The 23,239-nt window shown below is 40.2% G+C and overlaps 2 protein-coding genes across 3 annotated transcripts in view; both read left to right on the forward strand.

Annotated features, from left to right (window-relative positions):
* The window catches only part of WDR35 (WD repeat domain 35), a 44,002-nt gene extending 26,340 nt beyond the window's left edge, over positions 1-17,662 (forward strand). Inside the window, exons 15-27 of one of the 2 annotated variants that reach the window (XM_058835774.1) lie at positions 628-737; positions 2,247-2,457; positions 3,068-3,148; positions 3,274-3,410; positions 6,230-6,433; positions 8,615-8,761; positions 9,881-10,013; positions 10,653-10,763; positions 11,860-12,024; positions 13,023-13,163; positions 13,949-14,105; positions 14,716-14,956; positions 15,893-17,662. In XM_058835774.1, the coding sequence (XP_058691757.1) occupies positions 628-737; positions 2,247-2,457; positions 3,068-3,148; positions 3,274-3,410; positions 6,230-6,433; positions 8,615-8,761; positions 9,881-10,013; positions 10,653-10,763; positions 11,860-12,024; positions 13,023-13,163; positions 13,949-14,105; positions 14,716-14,956; positions 15,893-16,043 (1,989 nt within the window). In that variant the 3' untranslated portion in view covers positions 16,044-17,662. The remainder of the gene's footprint in view (positions 1-627; positions 738-2,246; positions 2,458-3,067; positions 3,149-3,273; positions 3,411-6,229; positions 6,434-8,614; positions 8,762-9,880; positions 10,014-10,652; positions 10,764-11,859; positions 12,025-13,022; positions 13,164-13,948; positions 14,106-14,715; positions 14,957-15,892) is intronic. The other variant, XM_058835775.1, reaches the window with a different exon arrangement.
* A 152-nt stretch (positions 17,663-17,814) lies between these two features.
* TTC32 (tetratricopeptide repeat domain 32) lies at positions 17,815-19,389 on the forward strand. Its single transcript, XM_058835776.1, has 3 exons — positions 17,815-17,972; positions 18,048-18,208; positions 18,975-19,389. Exons 1-3 carry the CDS (start codon positions 17,860-17,862, stop codon positions 19,100-19,102), a joined length of 402 nt encoding a protein of 133 aa, XP_058691759.1. The 5' UTR covers positions 17,815-17,859; the 3' UTR covers positions 19,103-19,389.
* The last annotated feature ends 3,850 nt before the right edge of the window (positions 19,390-23,239 follow it).

Consider the following 23,239-nt stretch of genomic DNA (forward strand, 5'->3'; position numbering starts at 1 on the left):
GTGATTATTTCAGTCAGAGATGTCACTTCTTTCAGCCTGATGGCATCTTGACACAGGCAATGGGTATTTCATTCAGCACAATAAAGATAAACCACACAGGTGCTTAGGCTTGTTTCCTGTTACTCAAGCCTGTGAATAACCAGTGCATTTTATAGCATTTCCTTTTAAATCTAGCTCTGGTCTTGCAGTAACTGTTGAGACTTGTTGGTATGCAGACAGCCCCACATGAGCAGAGCTGTCCTGCTTTCAGACCTGGACTGCTGCTGCCATATGGAATTCTTCATGGGGATTTACCAGTGTGGGACAAGGATCTTTTCACACCTCTCCTGTTTCATTATGTAGACTGTGTCTGGAGGTTCATGGCTCCTGAAATTCTGTGGGAGAGATGTGGACTGTAACTTTTTGTTTCAGCATCCTCCATTTAAGTAGATCTGCCAATTGTAGCATCTTAAACTGTCTTGTTTAAATACCAGAATTCAGAACTTTTAGGGTGATGATTCCCTCTTTTCACTCATGCTGTCACTTATCCCAAAGCTCTTTTGTGTAAAACAGCATATAAATAAGACCATTTTAAAGGGTTTACTGATGGACAAATTCTTTCACTAAGGCAGCATTACTTTCCTCTAGGGAAGAGAATCTGGCACTATTCAGAGATACAGCCTCCCTAGTGTGGCTGTGGTGCAGAGCTACACCCTGGACTGTCGTGCCTATCAGCTGTCTTTGAACTGCAACTCCAGGTAAATTTTGCTTCTAACACAGATATCAAATTTCAAAATGAAGCACTAAAATCTGTGAAAATACTAACTCTGTGAAATCTATAATTCTGTAATAATTGTGTACTAACTTTAGTATAAACCATGAATTAATTTTACTTGTTATTAATGGTTGCTTAAACATTGATTTATTACTAATTATTTTCATCTGGACAGTCATTACTCTGAGAGACTGTTAGTAAAGGTCTCCTATGTTTTACACTGTGTGTACATGAAAACACCTTCGTTTTATTAGATGAATCAAGCATAACCTTCCTTTGATCATGACATGAATTGATAAAATTATGTCATAACGTGAAATTTTATATCTATGACCTCTTTCTGTTTCTCTGTCCTTTTAAAAGGCTGGAAGCTGTTCATCCCATTTAATTTCCCATTGTTACAGGCTGTAACTAGGGGTGATGTTTCTAGTAAGTCTGGTTCTCCTGAGCTTCATCTATGCCAATACTGAAGTTGCTTTCTACTTAACAGCTATTTTTTTTGCAAGAGAATACATGAGAGTATTGGAAGAAAAGGCAAAAATACACAAGAATTTGCAGGGCTACAAGAATTGTAATCACTTCAAAATAACTTTATAATTTCAAACAAAATTCATTATACCTGTGTAGAGATCTCTTGCCTCTTCAGGTATAGCCAAAATATAGATTGCTTTGCGTGAAAGGCAGTGTGATCTAGTCAGAGCCATATTAATTTTGTTTGAACCCAGGACATTTTCTTCCTAAATGACTAAATGACTTTGTTCTGGGAAATAAGCTCAAATCCATAAGCATTTTGAGGTTAATTTTCTAAATTTCATTTGAAATTTTAAAAGGGATTAAGGCTATCTACCTGGCAATATTTAGAAATGCTTTTAAAGTGGCCTTGTAGTAAATACAGGTTACTATGATTGAAGTCCTATGCAACTGTAAATTTTCAAATGTAGCCTTTTAAAAACTTTTTTTCCCATAATTGAAACAACTTGAAAGATTAATTGGATTATACTTAATATTGCCTTGAAAAAAAGTGAAGAATACCCTTTGTAAGAAAAGCAAGAAATCCCATTTTAGGAATTAACAGTCTGCATCAACACACCGACTTTTTAATGTAACAATCTGCTTCACTGCCTCCTAGTAAATAAGGAAAACCCTTTCTGTTTAGTTGTTGAGTCTTTGTCAAGAAAAGTTTGGCAAGGGACAAACCTGAAATTTATTCAACTTGATATCTGATGTATCTTCAAAATGCTGGATATAAAATGGACATATTTCAGAACTTTGCAGGGCCAGATCCTGTGTGAGCAGGTGAAGAACATCCTTCCATATGTCTGGTCTCTGCTGTGCAGATAAATGAAAATCATACGGATTGTGCTGGTTCTGGCACACGACAGCCTCTCATAGAATCTGTAGAATTATACTGTGCCAGGTTAGAGAACTATTTCAGATTTACAGCCTTGAGTAGTGTCATTTAGCTGCTTTATTTTTCTCTGTTTTTCTGTAGTCGTCTTGCTATCATAGACCTTTCAGGGGTCCTGACTTTCCTCGACCTGGACACGCGGGCTGCAGACAGCACGGGACAGCAGGAGGCAGGCGAGCAGCTGAAACTGGAACGCAAAGACGTCTGGGATATGAAATGGGCCAAGGACAACCCAGATTTGTTTGCAATGATGGAGAAAACAAGAATGTATGTTTTCAGAAACTTGGATCCGGAGGTAAATATCAACATATATAAACTACTCTTTTTAAAAAATTCACTCTTAAATTAGCGACTCTTGAATAGTATCATTCTTGTGTTTACCATTCAGTTCTGCAAGTGTTTGTTTATATAAACTTGCTTCAGGAAACCTCAAAATTTTATCAAGTCTCATGTGGAGATGTTGTTTTGGACCAAATAGGTAAAATGAATGGTCTGTCCCAGAGACATAAAAATGGTGTCATATTTTTCTTAAATGTATGAGATTTTCAGGAGTGTATTTTTTGGTATGCTTTGGAATACATAAATGCAATTTTAGTAGAGATACCTGTAAAACAGTTCAGTTGAATCTAAGTGTTATTACCTGTGTCTAAGTGTTATTGCCACTACCTGTGGCAGATTCTATCTCTTTCTCATGATTTAATTGCAGAAAACATGAGGATTTTTAGTGATGTTTGTGTTTACAGAATTGTCAATAATGTTAATGATTGTAGTATCTGTTTCTTGTTGGAAGTGCAAGTATATCCTAGTTCGGAGAAGAATGTATCTATATGTATACTTAACAGATTTATTAGGATATAGTCAGACAGAATACAAGTTCATTCCTTTATTACTTATTTAACTTAAAGGAACCTATACAAACATCTGGATATATTTGCAACTTTGAAGATTTAGAGATCAAGTCTGTTCTTCTGGATGAAATATTAAAGGTAAGTATAATTAATTTTATTTTGTAGGAAAAGTTGGTGTCTGTCTTAATGATAGATATCTGTATTGTTGGGTGAAAATAAAAGTCACCAGGAATAAAAATATGTTTCTTTATCCATCATGTTAGAATCCTGAACATCCTAACAAAGATTACGTCATCAATTTTGAGATTCGCTCATTACGAGACAGTCGAGCATTGATTGAAAAAGTTGGCATTGAAGAATCTTCCCAGTTCATAGAAGATAATCCACATCCCAGACTTTGGTAAAATCTCCTATAAGCCAAATTTGCTTGAATTTGTCTTCTTTTCTATTCTTTTCTTTTTCAGATGGATCTAGTATGAAAAACCTCAAATTAAATCAGTATATATTTTACACACAATCATTTAAGATTTAATGAATATTGGAGTACCTAGAATGTCAGGCATGTGCTGTATCATGATAGTGGGTATAGGGTCTAAGCTCAGGACACCTTTTTGCACTGTGCTATATGGGCCCCAAAACACAGTGTTCCTTGTGTTTTGGAGGGCATGAAAAGCTGACAGAAAGATAACCAAGTTGGTTAAATTAAAATTAAAATTCATATATTTGATATTGAACATTAACGAGCTTAAAATCCGGTAAAGGGAACACATCAGACTGATGGTAGGATAAGAGTAGTTTGAGTAACCTTGTAGCATTTGGACAGGCCATGAAGGAGAAAAATGAGAAAGGCTGGGTGTGCTGTGTTCCCATGCAGCATCTCAGAAGTAATCTGAGAAATGGAGATAGTGGCATGCTTAAACTAAACATGGCTCAGCTATTAAACTAAAGTTGAAAAGTCTGCAGAGCAAATGTGTGAGAGTAAACCTGTAAAAACAGGAGTGCTGGAAATCTGTTTAATATCCCAGTTTGTAAGGGCTGGAAGAGTAAAGGCCTCAGTAGATAATTTAATGAAAAGACAGTGCAGAACTGTCCTAGTTTAGGGCAAATTAGGGAGGAAAACTCCAAATGGGGATTTCCCCAGGGAAATGCCCCTCCTCATTTTCTGGTCCGGGAAAAGAAAGAAAAAAATTCTTTGGAGAGAAGTGGAAAAAGCTGTTTATTTAACAGAAATTGAGTAATATTAAATAATAATAAAACCTCTTGCTGTTCGATGGGATGGCAAGTCTAGGAAGAAAAGTCCTTTTCATGTGGTGAACAGCTCGCTCAGTTTCTTATCAGTCCCTCCGGCGCTGGAAAGTGCCAAGGCCCAGGTCCCGGTGGGCCACAGGCGTGAGCTGTGTGTTCAGGCTGGGTGTTCAGTCCAGAGCAGGCTTGCACAGATCCAGGAAAAAAGGGAAAAAACAAAGGTCCAGGGAACTCCTCTGCCTCAGCTAGCTAAAGCTAACTAAAAGCCAGAGTGATGTTTTCTTTAACACAAACTGCGCGCTTCTTCTACCCTCCCTCTTGCTCTCAGAGCCAGTCTTAAAGGTGCAGAACTTAATATATAACATAAACCAGACGATTGGGGATACCAGTCATAGTCACCCCAGGACAAGAACCTAGAATTTCATTGACAAATTCCTTGATGAAGGAGACCAATTCTCTTTAACTCTCTGGAGACTATTTACTTATCTGTACCCTTCTTTAGTAATTTTGCCTCTGTTTTGAAGCTAAATAGTCTCTTGCAGCATTGTATGCTTAGCTTGCATCAATGGGGTTGGAGAGTTCACTGTTCATCATGATGGTTCAGAGATTAATTTAGAGTTGCTGAAAGACTGGACAAGACACTTTGCTTTAAAAGCTTGTACCAAAAACCATTCTTTTCTATCTACTTGTGCCTTTGTCTCCAGAATATTAATTTTGAAAAACAGGATTTGCTAGTTGAAATTGAATTCTGAAAGTTTCTGTAATACTATAATTTTATTAGCTTGAGTGTGTAGGGTAAAATGCTAGTGTTTTGAGTCTTCGTTTTCATAAATGTCTTGAACTAGCTGAAGATTTTTTTGAGTTTTGAAATCTTTTATGCTTTTTTTGCTAGTACCATCTGTTCACTTAATATAAAATGACTATTAGTTGTGCAAGTCTGTGTCTCAGTAAAAGTTCTATATCACAAAATTACAAAATACATGTCAAATTCTGTTCACCTTGCTCCAAAATTGCCATGAATTTTATTTTTATTATGAGAGAAAACATATCACGTATTTATGAAGAAGAGATGGATCAGAAGTGCTGGATATAAAGCAAAGATATCGCAGATCAGGACAAAACAGTGACCTTACTTCTAGAATGCAACAAACAGGGTGATGTGTAGCAGATAATTGGTTTCTTTGATGTCAGTGATGAGCACTTGAGTTTAGGTGATACCAATCTTCTCAAATTGATTCAAAAATACAGAGCTGATACTGCCTAAGCATGGCTTGGGTCACTGAATACAGCAGTAATATTAGTGGTTTTGTCAGTGCCTTACTGCACTGAGTTTGTTTCACGATGTCAATCAGCCGGTCTAAATTTTAAATAGCCTTATTTTTGCAGAAAATTCTAGAGCTCATTCAAGCACCTGATGCACACAGGTGTGTGCCTGAATTCCCTGTTTGCAGAACTAACCAATGGAGCAGTACCAGTTACAAGGTTCCCCAAAGGTTTTCCCTGCTCTCCCAGGCTGCTGTCCTAACAGGACCAGGAACATCCAGACGGATCAGAAGGGTAATTTATTTGTCATGGCCAATGTAGCTGGAGGCATTTAGACTGAGGCTGCCATCAAGGCTTAAAATTTCAACAAATGAATAGGGAGAAATAAATAAATAAATGGAACTGCACTGAGACCAGCAACACATTTCACATAAATGTAAGTAAAATCTTTCCCATTCCTCCCAAGAAAGTGTCCATCTGAACAGTTGAACAAAAGAATATTAGCAATTATTTGAACATCTCTCCCTGACCAAGTACCAGACAGATCACAGAATGTGTTAGGAATAAACTCACAACTGTATTAATATTAGCTAGTAAACAATAACTTACAACAACTCTTAAGTCTTCTTTAAATAATTACTAGAAAAATGTATCCTGATTTAATTTATTCTATAGCTGCTTTTCCATCTGCTATGTTTGTTTTTCACACAGGCGACTCCTGGCTGAAGCTGCTCTTCAGAAGCTGGATCTGCAGACGGCTGAACAAGCTTTTGTGCGTTGCAAAGATTATCAAGGCATTAAGTTTGTGAAGCGCCTGGGCAATCTGCAGAGTGAGTCCATGAAGCAAGCAGAAGTGGCAGCCTATTTTAGCAGATTTGAAGAAGCTGAAAGAATGTATTTGGATATGGACAGAAGGTAATTGCATGTAAACATCTCAGCAGTAAATACAGAAAAAAAAGTCTGTGGAAAATAAAGCATTCCTTAACCAGGAATGGCTGTTTTCTCTGGAGAGTCTTTACCAGTTTCTGCAAAAACATGTAAGGATCAGATGGAGAGAATTTTGGTTTATCCACAGATAACCAGTTCTGTATGTAAAACAGTGCATTCCAAACTGTTTACAAAACCTTGGCTGCTCTAGGTAGTGCTGTGTTTTATAGATTTTTTTTTTTCACAAGTATTTTGTCGGTATTTCAACTGGGATTCCAAAAATACAAACAATCTTAAATAATGTTTAATTTATGTGGTGTTGCTCTGTGCTAGTAGCCAAGTACACATTCTTCTCAATTACATATACAAACAAAAGAGTTTTTAATGAACTGTAATCTTTGGAGAGACAGAAGGACTCTGGATGAAACTGTGAAACATTGAAACCAATCAGTGTAATTTTTGCTCAGGAATGAAAGCAAACAAAGCAAAATTTTAGTACTGCTGGGAATATAAATTAACTCTAAGTAATTAGCTAGAGCACTGTCTCTACTGAAGAAGGATAATGAGAAATCAGCAGCAGCAGTTGTGCAGTGTAGCCTGTAGATGGTGGTCAAACATGGAGAAACATGAATCATTTTTGCACATGTGAAGGTTTTAAGCTTTGATTAATAGAGCCATGAAAAACAGTAGGGAATGATGGAGAAAAAAGTTAGTTATTATTTCATGCTGTAAGAATGAAAGTGGGACAAGGTTGCAGGGCAGAGGGAGAAGGCAGGAGCTGGGGAGAGATGCCCAATAGCAACTGGTAATGAAAACTTCCTTGCATGTCGTTAATTAGTTGGTGGTGGTTTGGGGATGTGGGCTGCCTCCTAAGCACTTCTGTCACATTGCAACACCCACTTTTAGATGTGGCATATTCCTTTTCACATGGCTGAAGAGAAATTTGGACATAGAATTGCAGAAGTCAAAAACTTACTTTTTTATTTACTTGTTTCAACTTTCAAAACTAGAAAAATCCTGATAAGGATCACAATGAAATAAGTCTATTTTTCAAATAATATTTTAATGTTTTTAGGTAGATGCTCTTACTTAGCTGACTGCATTGACTTTCTAGTGCCTTCCTTAATTTACTTGTAAGTTGAGGGCATTTTTAAAAGAAGGGCATAAGTATCTCCCATTTATTTTCTATGCACCTGCAGAATTACTTTTATATGAGGTAATATAGAATTATTCTGTTTGGTGGAAAAAAACATGCCAGACAGACACACAGTGAGTCATATATATGCATGAATAATAAAAAGGAAAAACTACTGCTGAGTCCTTTCTCCTTTCTCCAAAATCACCCTGAATCTGGAAGAGAAGTCTCTGAAATCCATTTTATTACATCTCAGCTTTAAGCCTCCATTTTTATTTAGCCTCCATCATATTTGTTGCTTCTTGGTCTTTCCCCTCACCTTCCTTCTGCTTTTAGCCTTTTGCAGCTGCTGCCATCTCTTGTAGTGGTCAGCAGTGAAAGATAGAGAACAGAGTAAGAAGGAACCTGAAGTAACATCAGCCCAGCTGTCTCACTCATTTAAATCCTCACACAGTAGTGTGGTTGATAAGGAGGTGCATATGTGTGAAATAACCTGTGAGCTCTCCTGAGTATTTGCTTCAATGGAATGGTGTTTAAATTGTAAACAAGTTATCTGGTATCACTCTGATACCTGCATTGCAGGTTAAGAACACAAAAATACTTCTGGATGCATTTCTTGAGATTTTGTTACCTATTTAGTTGTGTTTGAGTGTGGCAGTGACCTCAGGGGAGACAGAGAGTTACATTGTCCCACCCCAAACCCCTTGTGAAGGGCGGCCCAGGTGCTCTGAGTGAGTTTGAGTCCCTGGGGGTTTCTCCCTTGTTGTGTTTCTACTGGTCCCTGACCCTGAACTCCACCCTCAAGGGTGGAGGTGCTCAGGGGTTCTGTCCCCCAAAAACCCCTGCTGTGCCTCTGTTCGGGGCTCTCTGTTCTGGACCTGAGTTTGTTCTCATGCTGAATAAATGGTTTTGTGAACCAGGAGCCCGTCTCGTTGGTGTTTCATGCTGGTCCCCAGAATCCTGCTGCTTCCCTGGACGAGATCCTAAGGTTGCTGACTGCAACATTTGAGCTCTCCCTGCTGTTTCCTGTTTAGAGATCTTGCCATTGGGCTGCGGATCAAACTGGGCGATTGGTTCCGGGTGCTGCAGCTGCTGAAAATGGGCTCAGGGGACTCGGACGATGCCCTCCTGGAGCAGGCACACAACGCCATTGGAGACTACTTCGCAGACCGGCAGAAATGGTATGGTCTGAAGAGAAACTGTAGTAAGGAACTTGCAGAGGAAGTGTTTAAACTGATGACAAGACTTAACTTATGAGGAGGGACAGATATCAGGAACATCAGGATGCAGTACCTTGGATAATTTTGAAATAATGAGATTAAGCTCATACCTTTATGGTTCCATAATGTGATAAACAGAGAACTGTTGATCAGCTACCTAAAGGGTGAAGGGGATACAAATCTCTGCTTTGCCAGAAGTCTGTCTGCTTCAAAGGAAGGGAAGGAAAGAGAAGTACTTATACAGTTAAATTAGACTGGATATAGAAAGTATTAAAAAACCAAACTGGACTAAAAGTAGTACAGAATTACTAACCACCAGTGAATTTTCAAAAATGCTTCAAACCACAAATATTTGAGAAAGTCCAGAGTTCTCTGACCTGGATCTGTTTCCAGCTGTTGCCCAAACTGGGCACCCAAGGAGGATTTTAAGGTCAGGGCACACCTGTGATGGTATTTCTCCAGAACACATTTTGCAGTCAGGTGCTTACTGAACCAGAGGTGATGTCTACATAGCTAATTACTTGCAGGGAATTTTTTTCATGAACATTTCTTGTTGCCTTCTAAGCCCATGTCTTAGAGTTCCACAGCTCCACTATGTATTGTCTTTATCCAAGCTGTATTGTCACAATGCAGCTGAAAACTTGTGATTAGATTTTGAAAGTTGAGTTTTAGATGCTTTAGGTAGTTTTGGAGACTCGTCTTGGCAGTCTCAGTGTTTGCATTTTCAAATACAGAAACACAACAGTAAGTCCTTTTTCTGGAAGTTTAGCTGTAAGTTGTCCATTGTCTGTCCTCATCTCTGCAGATGTGGGAATATAGCTTTAAGAATTCTTCGGCTTGCTAATCTTAAAATAGTCAGAGAATCAGTATTGCTGCACTTTTAATATAATGGTCTGTGAAAATTAAAATTTTTAGTGCATTTTGGAAAAACAGTGAAATTCTAGCTATGAAAGTTTTTCAAGTAAAATTACCTATTTAACATAATGTGATTTTAAATTACAAATGCAAAAGGCTTACAGAATTAAAAACTTCTCTTATGTTGTACATCAGAAGCCACCACTTTTTTTTTTGTCTTGTTAGGTTAAATGCTGTACAGTACTATGTCCAAGGGCAAAATCAGGAACGTTTAGCTGAATGTTACTACATGCTAGAAGACTACCAAGGACTGGAGAATTTGGCCAACTCACTTCCAGAGAATCATAAATTGCTCCCTGTAAGCAAAAGGCACCTTTACTGTTCATTGTCTTATACCCAACTATTTATTCAAAATTTCCCATCTTGAGAGGGTTGAGAGTGAAAGAATGTAGGGTTTGACCTACTCAAGTGCAATGGAGTTACTGTAGTATTGATCTCTAGTATTACTGTTATTTTTATATTCCCTTTCCCTTATTGTCCCAGTTCCCCAGAAAGACCTGACTGACTCTGAAAGGAGAGGAAGTAGATGGGATAGGGTGTGTAGGATATATAGGTGTAAAGGGTATAGGTGTGTATATGTAGCAGGAAATTATCTACTAAATAGTAGCTAATTTAAAACTATGCTGTGGTTGACTTAATCCAAAATGCGTGAAAAGTGCAAAACATGCTCCTTTAATGACTTTTCCAGTAAAATAAGACATAGCATTTTCTTTTAACCTCATTGTAATAGCTTTCTTGAATTTAGTAGCAGTGTGTGTGACTAGCACACTGTTCTAAAGATTTACAACAATGCAGGTGCCTTCACAGGATCCATGAAGCAAACAACCCATTTTCCACCCTCTCGGACTTAAATTAACCAAACAAGAGTACTGCTGTTGCTGCACAATGTACTAAAAATGCAGAAGTGAATTTAATACAGTGCTGATGCTTTTTGCAGGATATAGCTTATATGTTTGTGAGAGTGGGGATGTGTGAACAGGCTGTGTCAGCCTTTCTGAAATGTAATCAACCAAAGGATGCCGTGGATACCTGTGTGCATCTCAACCAGGTAAAACAGCAGGAAATTATCTGTAATAATAACAGTTTAACAGTGAGATTTCTATCCTAATGCCCAGTGAAATACAAATCCTTGTTAAGTCTCAGATGATTCATCATTGTTTCTAGAAAATTCATACTTAGTGTTTAAGCCAGTTCTCTGAGATTAAGATTAAACCACAGGACAGGCAGTGCAAAGCTACATGCAGGGAATGGGGGCAGCATGCTCAGCATACAGACATTTGTAACCTCTGTGGAGCTAGGCTGTGCTGCCTCCTGATGGAATGGGAGAAGACTGGAGAGTGATGTTCATTCTGGATATTTTCCACATCCCCATCCTTCTTTGTATAGATGCAAATGGATTTGTGACTGCATGAGGATGTAGCTGGAAAAACCTGAGCTGAAAACTGATCTGCATGTTTATAACTAGAGCTGTTTCCTGGTATGACTTAACCTGTGCAACTGTGCAGTCTGTGTCAACACAAGTAAGGGAAAAACTGAGGATGAGGAATTTGATGGATGGAATAGCAGGACTGACTAGGGCTGGCTTTATGTGAACTATCTTAGTTTATGGATCTGAAGAGCTATTAGGTGTGAGATCCAGTTAAGATCTCAGTCCTGCCAAACTTTTCATCTGGGGCAAACACAGTAGCCAAACCACTGGAGATGAGGAAAATTCACAGACAAAATGAGGTATATAAAAGAATAAGTAAAGTTACTGTGTGCTTTAAGCTTCTGGGCTAAGGTCCTCTTTCAGACATACTTTTCAGAGTCTGGTTTAAGTAATATCAGAAGTGTTGAAATCCACATGTCCAGTTATCAGCTGCACTGAAATGATTTTGCATAGCTTTTATGAAAGTAGAAGCAACTGTTTTATATGTGGTTTTGGACAGAGGTCCAGCATTTTTTTCAGTACTGCTGCATCACATGATTCGCAATCATGTAAGCATTTGTATTCTCCTGCTTTTTATGTTAATTTTATAGCAGTCTGGTTCAAAACGGTGATGAAATATTGCACACAAACATTGCAGTCTGTTCATGAATACCTGACTTGTTCTGAGAGTGTATTTGAAAAAATGAGATTAATAATTGCCTCCTTTAATTTCTAGTGGAATAAAGCGGTGGAGCTGGCTAAAAATCACAATATGAAAGAGATTGGATCCTTGTTAGCCAGATATGCAAGCCATTTACTGGAAAAGAATAAAATCATTGATGCTATAGAACTCTACCGTAAAGCCAATTATTTCTTTGAAGCTGCTAAGCTCATGTTCAAGGTATCGCAGGTTTTATTTTTATGTCAGATGACTGGGGTTTTTGGACTAGCTCTTACTATTTCCATGCTACTTTTATTCTCTTGGGGTTATTTTAGTTTTAACAATGTCAAGGCAATTAAGCAGATGTCATCATACAGGATACTGCAAAGATTAACCCATCTCCCAGAGTTCAGGTATCTCTATCAGTAATAGTTACCCTGGATGTCCTCTGTAGCTAGTGGAGAGGAGACTGGACACACAAGCTATCTATTTATTTTGAGACTTTCACTTCAGTAGATGAACTCCGTGTCATAAAAGGTCCTGATGCCCTGCATTGCCTAGTAAAAGAGTGTGGTAGATTGGCCTGGCATGCAATGCCCATGTTATTTCAGATATCATGGGAGTTATTTTTAACCTTCTTTTTTTTAAAAAAAACACACACAAAAAAAAAAGCCAAAAAAACCCAAAAACCAAAAAACAATGTCAATAACTAGAAGTTAAATTTTGGTATTTCTTCAATTAGTTTAATTAGAAATGGCTGTGGTGTGCTTTTAAGATAAAGATGTTGCTTAGATTTGGTTTGGCTGCAGAGATTTCTCTACATAGCTTAAAGTCTTGTAGGAATGATATGCAATTTTTACTGCAAATATTTATAGCATTATATATAATATATGTTACTTTCAAAAGCCATTCTTCTTTTCTGGGAAAACCACCAGACCTTATTGAAAGCTATGTATGTGTTTAAAAATTGCTATTTTTTAGTTTATTTTTATACTAGATCACTAGACTTATACATGGTTACACTGATTTATCCTTCCTGAGAATCTGGCTTTATATACATGTTAGCTAAATAAATACAGAATAATGTGCATACTTCACTTTGACATTTTCATTTATAGTTCTGTTTTCAGTCTAAATTATTACATTTAAAGGCAGAATAATTTTTGGCATGATTTCCTAGGTTTGTACAATCATGCAATTGTCCAAGAGAATTAAATCCCTTTGTTTTTTTTTTTAAGATTGCAGATGAAGAGTCAAAGAAAAGGACGAAGCCTTTGCGAGTTAAAAAGCTTTATGTGCTATCAGCCTTACTTATGGAACAGTGTCATGAACAAATGCAAAATGCACAAAGGGGAAAAGTTAAAGAGAAAAGTTCAGAGGTAGTGTCTTTCTTTTCTCTTTCCCCTTTCTGAATTCTGGTATCTGCTAGCTAGTCACATTATAGCAAGCCATCTTCATGGGAGCCTATAATGTTTTTTTAATAACCCTTTTCCCTGCTAAGAACAAAGCTTTCTTTCAAGCAAGTCCCCCATGAAAACATATTGTTTTAAGTATTGTTTTAAAACATTCAAATTGTATGTATTAATAGATATTTTTCTTCCTAAGTTTAATGTGTTTTTCTTAATGTTTTCACTATAACAATGAAAACCATCCTAAGAAACTTCAGACTTTTTTCCTCCTGCAAGACTCTTGTGTCAATTAGAAGTATTGATCCCAAAGGGTGATCTGTGATTTGATTAAGCTATGTTGCCTGTAATTCAGCAGGGAGATGGCTCCAGATACAGGGGAAGCAAATGGATGAATTTTTTTCTCTGCTCACATGTTCATCTTCATATGCACAAATGAAATAGTTTAAAGAAATTTTTAAGAGCTTTGGTGTTGAAATGCAGTATTAATCCAAACTATGAACCAGTCTGCAGATGTGCACAAAATACATTTGTATACACACGTATATGATATTTATCTTTGAAAATCTGTACCATATGTTGTGCCTGTGCTCTGTACAGACGCCTGACAATGCTCACTGTAGGTCCATTTGTATTCTTCCTACTTAACACCGACAGTGGTGTAATCATCAAGTACAGAAAAGCTCTTTTCATATATCCCTATTTCCTGCTGTATCTGTTTCATATAAAAATTACTTGTGATACTGGTTTGTTTTCAGAGTGCTTCAGCTTTGGCTGGTTTGTTGGAAGAAGATGTTCTTTCTTCAACGAATCGCTTTGCAGACAATGCCTGGCGAGGAGCTGAGGCTTACCACTTTTTCATACTTGCACAAAAACAGCTCTATAAAGGTTCTGTAGATGCAGCACTGAAAACAGGTAAGAATTCATTTTCAACCCTGAAAAGACAGCACATAACTTCATTTATAGCTGCCACATTTTTCAGTTCTTAATAAGTCCACGGAATTTAAACCAAAACCATGTAATGAATTGAACATGTCTGCAGTCACAATGCCTGGAAAGGACTTTGGGAAAGAAAATACAAATCTTTCAAAATATTACCTGGTAAATTGGTCAATCTCTGCAGATGTTCTGCTGACTGTTTTGTTTCTCTCCCTAAATTAAAAGGCCTACCTGAATTTACATCACCTTATAGAGCTTCACAAAAAATCTGTGGGAATTAGAGAAACAAATAGTGCCTTGTACTTTGTCCAAGTAATGAAGATTTCAAATCCTTCTAATATTTTTAAAACCAACCAACCAACTAAAATAAAGTGGTTTAAGATACCAATTTCCTAGTGAAATCTCCTAATTTTTTTTTTTTTAGAGCAATGCTTCATAGTCAAGTCAATAAAGACTGTGGTTCATTTTGTCCAATTTTTAGAATTCATACTGTCATCTAGTAGCAACTATTCCATACAGATGTTTGCACTTCTCAGAAGATGTATAATAGTTCCTTGGATTTCTTTTTTTTTCTTTTTTTTTTTAGCTCTTCATTTGCGAGATTATGAAGATATTATCCCTGCAGTTGAAATATATTCCCTTTTGGCACTCTGTGCATGTGCAAATAGAGCATTTGATACGTGTTCAAAAGCCTTTGTTAAATTAGAGTCCTTGGAAACTCTTAAGCCAGAGCAGAGGCAACAGTATGAAGACCTTGCTCTAGAGATATTCACAAGATACAGACCAAAGCATAACAAAAAATCTGATCTGGATGATGTTCTTGAGAGGTGGGTTTATTTTTATATGATACTATAAGAATACTATCACTTTTTTGTGCTGTTGGTTGCATTTTGGGTTTTAGCAGGTTTTGTGTGTGACCAAACTAATTAAGTTCTTTGCTGCTTAAACCAAATATTGGGCAAGAATGAGGCAGGCGTTAGGCAGTTTGGAGGAAGGTAATACAGCACTATGTTGTTTGGGAAAAGAGACACTAACTCCATTTGAGGAACTGGGCATGATGATGTAACTTCATCTTAATTTGAAATGTAAGTAGACAAAGCACAGGAGTTTTAGGACCTTTGAGACAGTGTCATCTGACATTAGAGTAGGAATGTTACTGTTTGCTTCACCATGGTGGGCTGATGAAAGTATCGACAAGGGACTGTTCAACCTTTATTAACTAACAGGTCTCCAGTGTTCTGTGAATTACTTAAATCTATTTGGTGTGAAGTTAAAATTAGTATGAATGGCACATTTAAGGGGTAAGTCCTTGGAGTGGCTGTATCCACATGTGTGTTTGACATGCTTCCTGCTAAGAGCATGGAACTTGTAAATATGGAAATCAATTATGAATCAGTTTTCTTTTAGCAAACAGGATTTTAACCTGTCTTGATTGATCCTACTGTGCAGCTGTATGGAATCTCAGTAGCAGCTGTCAAGTTGACCCTTCAGGCTTCAGAGGAAGGAGTGTAATAGCAGTGCAGGTGTCTAATCAGGTCTAACCTTTATATGGCCTTCACTGCTTCTTTTCACCCCATCTTTTGGTTCTGCTGCTCCTGATTTGTTGACTTTATGATTCTGGGGGTGGGTATTCTCTGGTGTGAAGATTTTTATACTTGGTTACATGAACAATGAAGTGTTACATGAGCTAATAAGTTCTAATCAGTAACTGGCACACCACATTTTTATTATTTCAGCTTTACTCTTTTTTTCTTTTTTTATAGTGAAGATAGTAAACCTCCTGTGTGTGTTGCAACCGGAGCCCCTATCCTGGAGTATCGATTCTGGATGTGCAGTGTCTGTAAGCATTGTATGAAAGCCAAAGAAGCAGGCCATTATAACGCCTGTCCTCTGTGCCACAGCACAGTAAGCTGAGGATAAACTCTGTATCTGCATTTATGACTGCTAAAAATGGCCTCTAAAATGTTGTTTTCTTTTGAAATACAACTCAGGTACTCTATTGTAGCAATTAGTGCTGCTGGTAGAGAAACATTACAAAAACTCCCAAAAGAGAAAACCCACAAGAAAAACCTTTACTGCTTCCATTTATCTGAAGAAATTACCATGTAAATAGATTCCATTTTTTGCTACACTTTTAAAAAAAGATTTAAGGTCAAAGCATTCTTATTATAGATTGAGACCAGTTTCAAAACCGTGTGACTTGAATGTAGGCTCAGATCAACATGTTCTACTCTGAGTAGGCTCCAGTTTTTTGTCTAATTCCACAGGAAATTACTGAGTTTTCTCAGAATTCAGAGTTTTTTGAAGGAAGCAATTCCAGAGTTGAAATAATGTCACAGTAATTTTGATAATATTACCATAGATGTTTTTTGTACTACTGGAGTGATGATACCAGTAAAAGCGTATGTTAGTGCTGGTTTCTTTTGCCAAATGTAGTTAAACCCACCACAGCAATAAAGGGCTTGAAAACACGCAGCAGTCAGTGTGTCAGTCGGGTTGTTGAGCTTGGGTGATGTCATCTTCAACAGGTTAAGGAAACCTCCACGAACTTGCAACCTGGAACCTGGCATTTTTCGTGCAGCTTGAGAGCAGCCTGCATCTGTTGGAACAGATTTCAGGAGCTGAAGTGTCATCTTTGTTACACACAAACGTCCAAGGAGTGATGTCTCGCTGTCCTACCTTACTGCTGGTTTGGGCCTGTGCTCTGGCAGTGCTGCAGGCGCTTGATGCAGGGGATGAGCTGTCCCCAGGACCAGCCAGCACTCGGCTGCCTGACAAGAGCTGTGAGCTGTGATGTTCACATTGTGCCCGAGCACATTTCTGAGAGGAGAGCAGAGTGTAGGACCTCTTCTGTGCTCTCACCTAAGCACCTCTCTTATCTTAGGCCAGTAAGGATAAACCCCATCTCCATAGAATCACCGGGTATAGAACGGCCTGGGTTGGAAGGGACCTTAAAGAACATCTTGTTTTAAGCCCTCTGACAAGGGCTACAACACCTTCCACTAGACCACGTAGCACAAAGCCCATCCACCCTGTTCTTGAGTATTTCCAGGGATGGAGCATCCACAGCTTCTCTGGGCAACCTATGCCTGAGCCTCTTCACCCTCACACTAAAGAATTTCTTCCTGATATTTAACCTAACCCTTCCTTCCTTTAGCTTAAAGCCATTCTCCCTTGTCCTATCCCTTTATGCCCTTGTAAACATTCGCTCTCCAGCTCTCTTAGAGCCCCTTTAGGTACTAGAAGGTGCTCTCAGGTCTCTACAAAGCCATCTCTGGGCTGAACAACCCCAGCTCTCCCAGCCTGTCTCCCGAGGGGAGGTGCTCCAGCTCTGATCATCTTGGTGTCCTCTGGCCTCGCTGCACCAGCTCCATGTTGTGCCTGTGCTGCGGCCCCAGATCTGGGCGCCGTACTGCAGCTGCGGGTCTCACGAGAATGGAGCAGCTAACTAGCTGAGCCTACGGCGGTATTTCACTATCCCGGTATTTCGGTATGTCAGTATCCAGGTATTTCGGTATTTCAGTATCCCGGTATTTCAGTATCCCGGTATTTCGGTATTTCAGTGTCCCGGTATTTCGGTATTTCAGTACCAAGTGTTCGCGCCCTGCCGTGAGATCGGCTCTGTCTCCCCGCACCCTTTCTCACGTGGCCGCGCCTCTCCCGCGCCTTCGCGGCGCGCGCCGGCGTGCCCCTGACGTCACGGCCGCCCGCCCCGCGTGACGTCAGCGCGATGGCGGGGGAGGCGGCGGAGCTGCTGGCGGCGGCGCGGGCGGAGCTGAGGGCGCGGCGGCTCTCGGCGGCCGAGGAGCTCTTCAGCCGCTTCATCGCCCGCAGCCCCGCGGGGTAACGCCGGGGCCGGGCAGCGGGGCGGGCGCTCCGGGCGGGCCCCCGCTAACGCCGCTCCCTCTGTCCCCGCAGTGCCCGCTGCGACCTCGCCGCGGCGCTCAACGATCGCGGGCAGGCGCGGTACCTGAGCGTGGAGTTCGCCGCCGCCGTGCAGGACTTCACGGCCGCCATCGAGTGCCAGCCCGGCTTCGAGGTGCCCTACTACAACCGCGGGCTGGTGCGCTACCGGCTGGGTACGGGCCGGGGCGGGGCAGCGCCACCCGAGCAGCGCCGGGTCACGGGCGGGACGAGGGACATGGCCCTGCCACGGGCGCCACACGTCCTCAGCAGTGACAGCAGCTTTAGCTGCTGACTGCCCCACCTGGGCCTCCTTACACCCCTCTGTTCCTAGCCGAGTCGCTAGAAAGGATCCTATTCCGTGGAAAACGGGAGGAAGGGTGTACTTGCGGAAGAATTTGTGCTGGGGTAAAACAAGCCAGTTCCAAACACTACCATTAAATGTGAGATACAGCATCTCCCGAGCAGCTTTAGCTGCGGTGAGCGCAGCCTTCACAACTTCCAGTGGGCTACTGGCCACCTCTGGGGAATTTCCTGTCCCGTTTTTGATGATGCCGTAACAAAATTACAGCACTGTGCCTTTTGTTAGTGCTTGGCCATGTCAGAGGTGGAGGGACTAGAGAATGGAGCCGGGCCATGGGCACCAGCTGGAAACTCTGTGCCTGTGTGCCAGCTTTAGGGCAGCCTCATTATTGGTGTGGGCCTTTTGTCTCCTTCTCTTGGGAATAAACTGGCTGAACTGAGCATAAAGTCCATTTGAGATTCTTGCTGTGAAACCCTTTGACTCCCAGTTGAGCCTGTGGAGAATTCAAATGTAGTGGATCCAGGAAGTAGCTGCTACTTTGTGGGTGTATTAGGAGGTGTTTTTGAGTTGTGAGAGGTTTGTGAACATGAGCACTTAAAGATAATTTTACTTTTCCTTTGTTTCATTTTTTGTGACAGGAGATTTTGATGAGGCCATAAAAGATTTCAGGAAAGTATTAGAGTTAAACCCCCAGTTTGAAGATGCTGCATTGAGTCTAAAACAGGCTATTCTTGATAAAGAAGAAAAACAGAAGCGGGGTTATTGAAAATTCAGTGATGCGATTCCCATAAACGTGATTTTTGTCATCAATGGATGGAACCCAAGTTCATTTACATCTGTTATGACCTGTGGAAGCACTTCATTCTTAGATAAGTTAAAAATTGGTTATGATTGCAAAAGAAACTGGATTTGGGGTTTTTGTTCTTGAGGGAATGTGTAATGTTGATCTCTGTGAGACACATCTACAGATTTTGTACAGAAATACTTTGTAATTCTATAATGAATATATTGGACAGATTAATTGACAATAAAAGTGAAAATGTACTTTTTATCTCATGATTGTCTGCAGAGTTTACTGTAGAAAATATTCACAGGAGGAATTGTGGCTTTCTCTTATTAGAGATCAGTTTCCTGAAAGATAGAGTGTAAAATCCGTCTGATGGAGCTTCCTGTGAAGTCCCAGGCAGCATCATTTCTCACAGGGTAGGAGGGACCATTACTGAAGTCTGTAAATTGTCAGCAAGTTTATAGCAACACAAGTTCTAATGACAGAAATACTCTCTGATTGCTCAGATAAGCATTAGGATTTTGTCTTTTATGCCAGTGACATTTCTGCTTACGGTGAGTTCCTCCATGAATGATCCCAGAGTCTGCACAAGCATGAGACTCACTGAAGAGAGTGAGGTTGTTTGGGTGAGTCATGAGATCAGACTGGGGCCTCTGGATATCCTTCCCAGCAGCCTCACCAAGATCACTTTCAGTGTGGGGATGAAACTGCAGCATCCACAGTGAGCAGATTTGGAAGAGGGCTGACAAAATGCTGCATTTATTGCTTGTGCTCTTGACACTTGACTGTAGCCATTTGAAATTACAGAAATATGATAAATGATACCAGTCTGTGAACATTCACAGTTTGAGAAATAGGCAGTGACCATTTTTCCCCTTCAGAAGTCTTAATTTTGGACTTGATATATTAAGCACATGCTTTGCTACCACATATCTTGGTATTCTGTCTCTAAAACAGCACAGATAATTCAATGACTTGACACACTTCATGCCACCTCAGTCTTAAAATGAGAAATCCTACCAACTCTTGACTGATGGTGAGAAGGTGAGCTAAAACTAAACATGTTCCTCACTGACCATGCTGAGACAATTAAAAAAACAGTAATGAACAGTTGAATGTGACTTACGAAGTTTTACTGCGAGATCGCAGATGTGATTCTGCACAGAACACTTAAACTGACAGGATATAGATCAAAATATTAACAGTGAGTAAGTATTTTAGAAAACAAAGATGCTAGAGATAATATTCCAGCTTGTGTTGTTTTGTGAATGTTGCTTAATTACTTCTCATGCAGTTGTTGGCACAGAAATACTGCACAGGGCTGGGAGCAGTTGCCAGTTCTCCACAGTATTTCCTTGTCTCTCCTGTGAAAGGATGAACTGTCATCATGCATTTCAGCATAATCTGGAATTCTTTCAAGATAATTTTGGCCAGTAGGGTTTTCACATTTTCCCCTTTCACATGCACACGAGTCATTTAGTTCTCTGGCTTTCGTGTTTTCAGGCTGAAATTATTAAATAGCCCTGCTGGCTTCAGCTGGGGTAGAGTTAGTTTTCTTCACAGTGACTGGTATGGGGCTGTGTTTTGGATTTGTGCTGAACACAGGGTTGATAATATGAAAATGTTTTTGTTATTGCTGAGCAGGGCTTGCACAGAGCCAAGGCCTTCTCTGATTTTTGTACTGCCAGGCTGGGGAGGAAGCTGGGGATGCCTGGGAGGGTGGGAGGAGACACAGCTGCGACAGGTGACCCAAACTGACCAAGGGGATAGTCCACATCATAGGGCATAATGCTCAGTATATAAAAAAAAAAAAACCAAAACTTGAAGAGGAGGATGTATTTAGTAACTCCCCTTGTCCTGCAAAGTTTCCTGTTATAAAAGTTTAAGAATTAAAAGCCTAATGGAGAGTAATAAGATTCTTTTATGTAATGTTTTGTGAAATTCAGGCAACCTCTCAGGCTGTGAAAGGAGCAGGGTTGTGTGCTTTGGATGCTTTTCAAGATGAGGTGCTGTAGCTTTTTACCTTCACTGGGCTTTAGGGGTTGTCTCTGCATGAGAATTCCACACATCTGTGTTGCTCCTGGGTCAGTCCTGCCCATTCCACTGCCCTTGTCAAAGTCATGGGGTTGCACCAGTAAGTCAAACAGATGGTTGCTGCTAATGCACTGTGACTCTCTTTACTCTGGCCAGAAATACTTCAGACGTTAATAATTCTCAGCTGCTTTCCCAAGATTTCCTACCTATAAACCTACTGTCCCAAGCCTTGACTTTCCTTCCACAGCTGTCACTGGCAGACCCTGTTTGGCTTGTTCCCTGTAGCCAGGGTTAATTTGGCAATGAGTAACTGTTCTCACCTGATGATTTACCTCTAAATTTACAAAAAATTCCATAATGTGTTACAGAATGTCAAAGAATAACATCACTGCCTTACAGAAGAAGGCAAAGAGTAACATCATCACCCTGTGCTTTTCCTTAGGACTCCATTTGTCCTACTGAAACATGGGAGGAGGAGTTGTCACATAACTATCCATGTTGCAATGCCTTTCCCTTGCTTTTTCAGGAAGGTGGGAAAGCTGACAGAATGCCAAGGTTAGCAGGGCACCGAGCAGTGTGAGAAGGGTTTTATGCACATTTAGTGTGAGTGCAGCATGGGGAACAAGGAGAGCCTTTCCAAATGGAAAGCTGTGGCACATTGAGGCCAAAGGGTTGGGTTGTCACGTAGCCAGAATATGTCCCCCTTCCACCTGCCTGCCTTCTGAGTGAGCAGTGGAGGTTTAGTCTGCATGAAAAGCCTGAATCTCTAGGGCTGTTACAAGTGAGGGCTGCACTGTGCATCTAGTAGGTAACCTTGTTAAAAAGTGACAGGAGTGAAAGGTGCACTATTCCAATTTTGTGGGATTGAACTCCTCTGTCTCAGGCAAGCTCAGCCGTGCAGATCATGCTCTCCCTTGCCTGTCAGGAGGGGAAGGATTCAGAAAAGCAAAACCAGTAAGATTGCTAATAGGAAGATAATATCCAATACTCTTTAATGTCAGCAGATGACTGTTCACCTGCTGTTGAAGAATGGCTTGCTTCTCGAGGCCATAACTCCTTGGAAGGCCTGCACAACCCTGACTTTGAGTTAGCATGAGTCCTTGGCACAATATTGTATCAAATATATGAAGAAGACTAAGTGTTAGAGACAACGAAGAATAGATGAGAATTTAGGATGAGAAATCTGCAAAATGTATCTTGTGAAGTTTGTCAGGATGTGAATTCTGCAGAATGTATCTCATATAACCGCTTAATGTATCTTGTAAGTTCCACTAAAAAGTATCTTATAGAGCTGGGGTGTTATGAGCTGGACCAATAGAAATGTGGAAGTTAACGCGTGAAAAAACAGCAATTATCCAATCATAATAAAATATCACATGCTACCTTTCCAAAATACTATAAAAATGTAGCTGAAACTGTGATAAAATGGAACAAGTTACTAACTCATACTGAGTTGTCTCTTGATTCCTGAAGCTGTCTCCTGCAACCTGCCTCATGCTTTTAACAGAAGCAGGGGCTGGATCAGGGAAACAGATTTAACCCCAGCCTGTGGCTTTCATGCAGAATGGAAGGTCTGGTTGTTTTTTATGAAAAAAGTTTGCTGAGAGATCTGGTCAAGCTGGAGGTCCTACTTCCAGCATGTTGTGACCATTTGAGCTGAACACTGCTCTGTTTCCTAAGGTGATTTCCAGGATTCTCCTTGTAGGATCCCTTTAGTGCATGAGCAGGGAGGGATTGGATGCAGTCCAGAGCATTGCTTCCTACAGCTCACGGTGATCAGTTCTTTTACCACTTGTGTTTGTGTTGTACAAGGAGGATGTGAAGTGGGCCTGAAGGATATCCTTGTCTCCCAGCAAGGAACATCTGGTCCAGCTGTGTCCAGGCCTCACAACAGTAGGTTTCAACCTAACTTCTGTTGCTATGGAAAAGGCTGGTCAGTGGGGACTGGGGACTCCCCAGGATGGGGACTCTGGTGTGCCTCTGTCTGTACATTAAAAATATCTTTCCCTTTTCCCCACATTGGCTGAATAACAAAGGCTTGTTCAACTACAAAGGTATGACCAAAGTGGTAACTGAAAGCTA

Source organism: Poecile atricapillus, chromosome 3 (assembly GCF_030490865.1).
Source record: "Poecile atricapillus isolate bPoeAtr1 chromosome 3, bPoeAtr1.hap1, whole genome shotgun sequence".
NCBI lineage: Eukaryota > Metazoa > Chordata > Aves > Passeriformes > Paridae > Poecile > Poecile atricapillus.

What these genes read in the sequence shown, in the direction of transcription:
- TTC32 (XM_058835776.1), top strand. Translation starts at nt 17,860, where the DNA reads ATGGCGGGGGAGGCGGCGGAGCTGCTGGCGGCGGCGCGGGCGGAGCTG. An exon ending in ATCGCCCGCAGCCCCGCGGG is followed by an intron (nt 17,973 to 18,047) that starts GTAACGCCGGGG and finishes CTGTCCCCGCAG; the next exon opens with TGCCCGCTGCGACCTCGCCG. An exon ending in GCTGGTGCGCTACCGGCTGG is followed by an intron (nt 18,209 to 18,974) that starts GTACGGGCCGGG and finishes TTTTTGTGACAG; the next exon opens with GAGATTTTGATGAGGCCATA.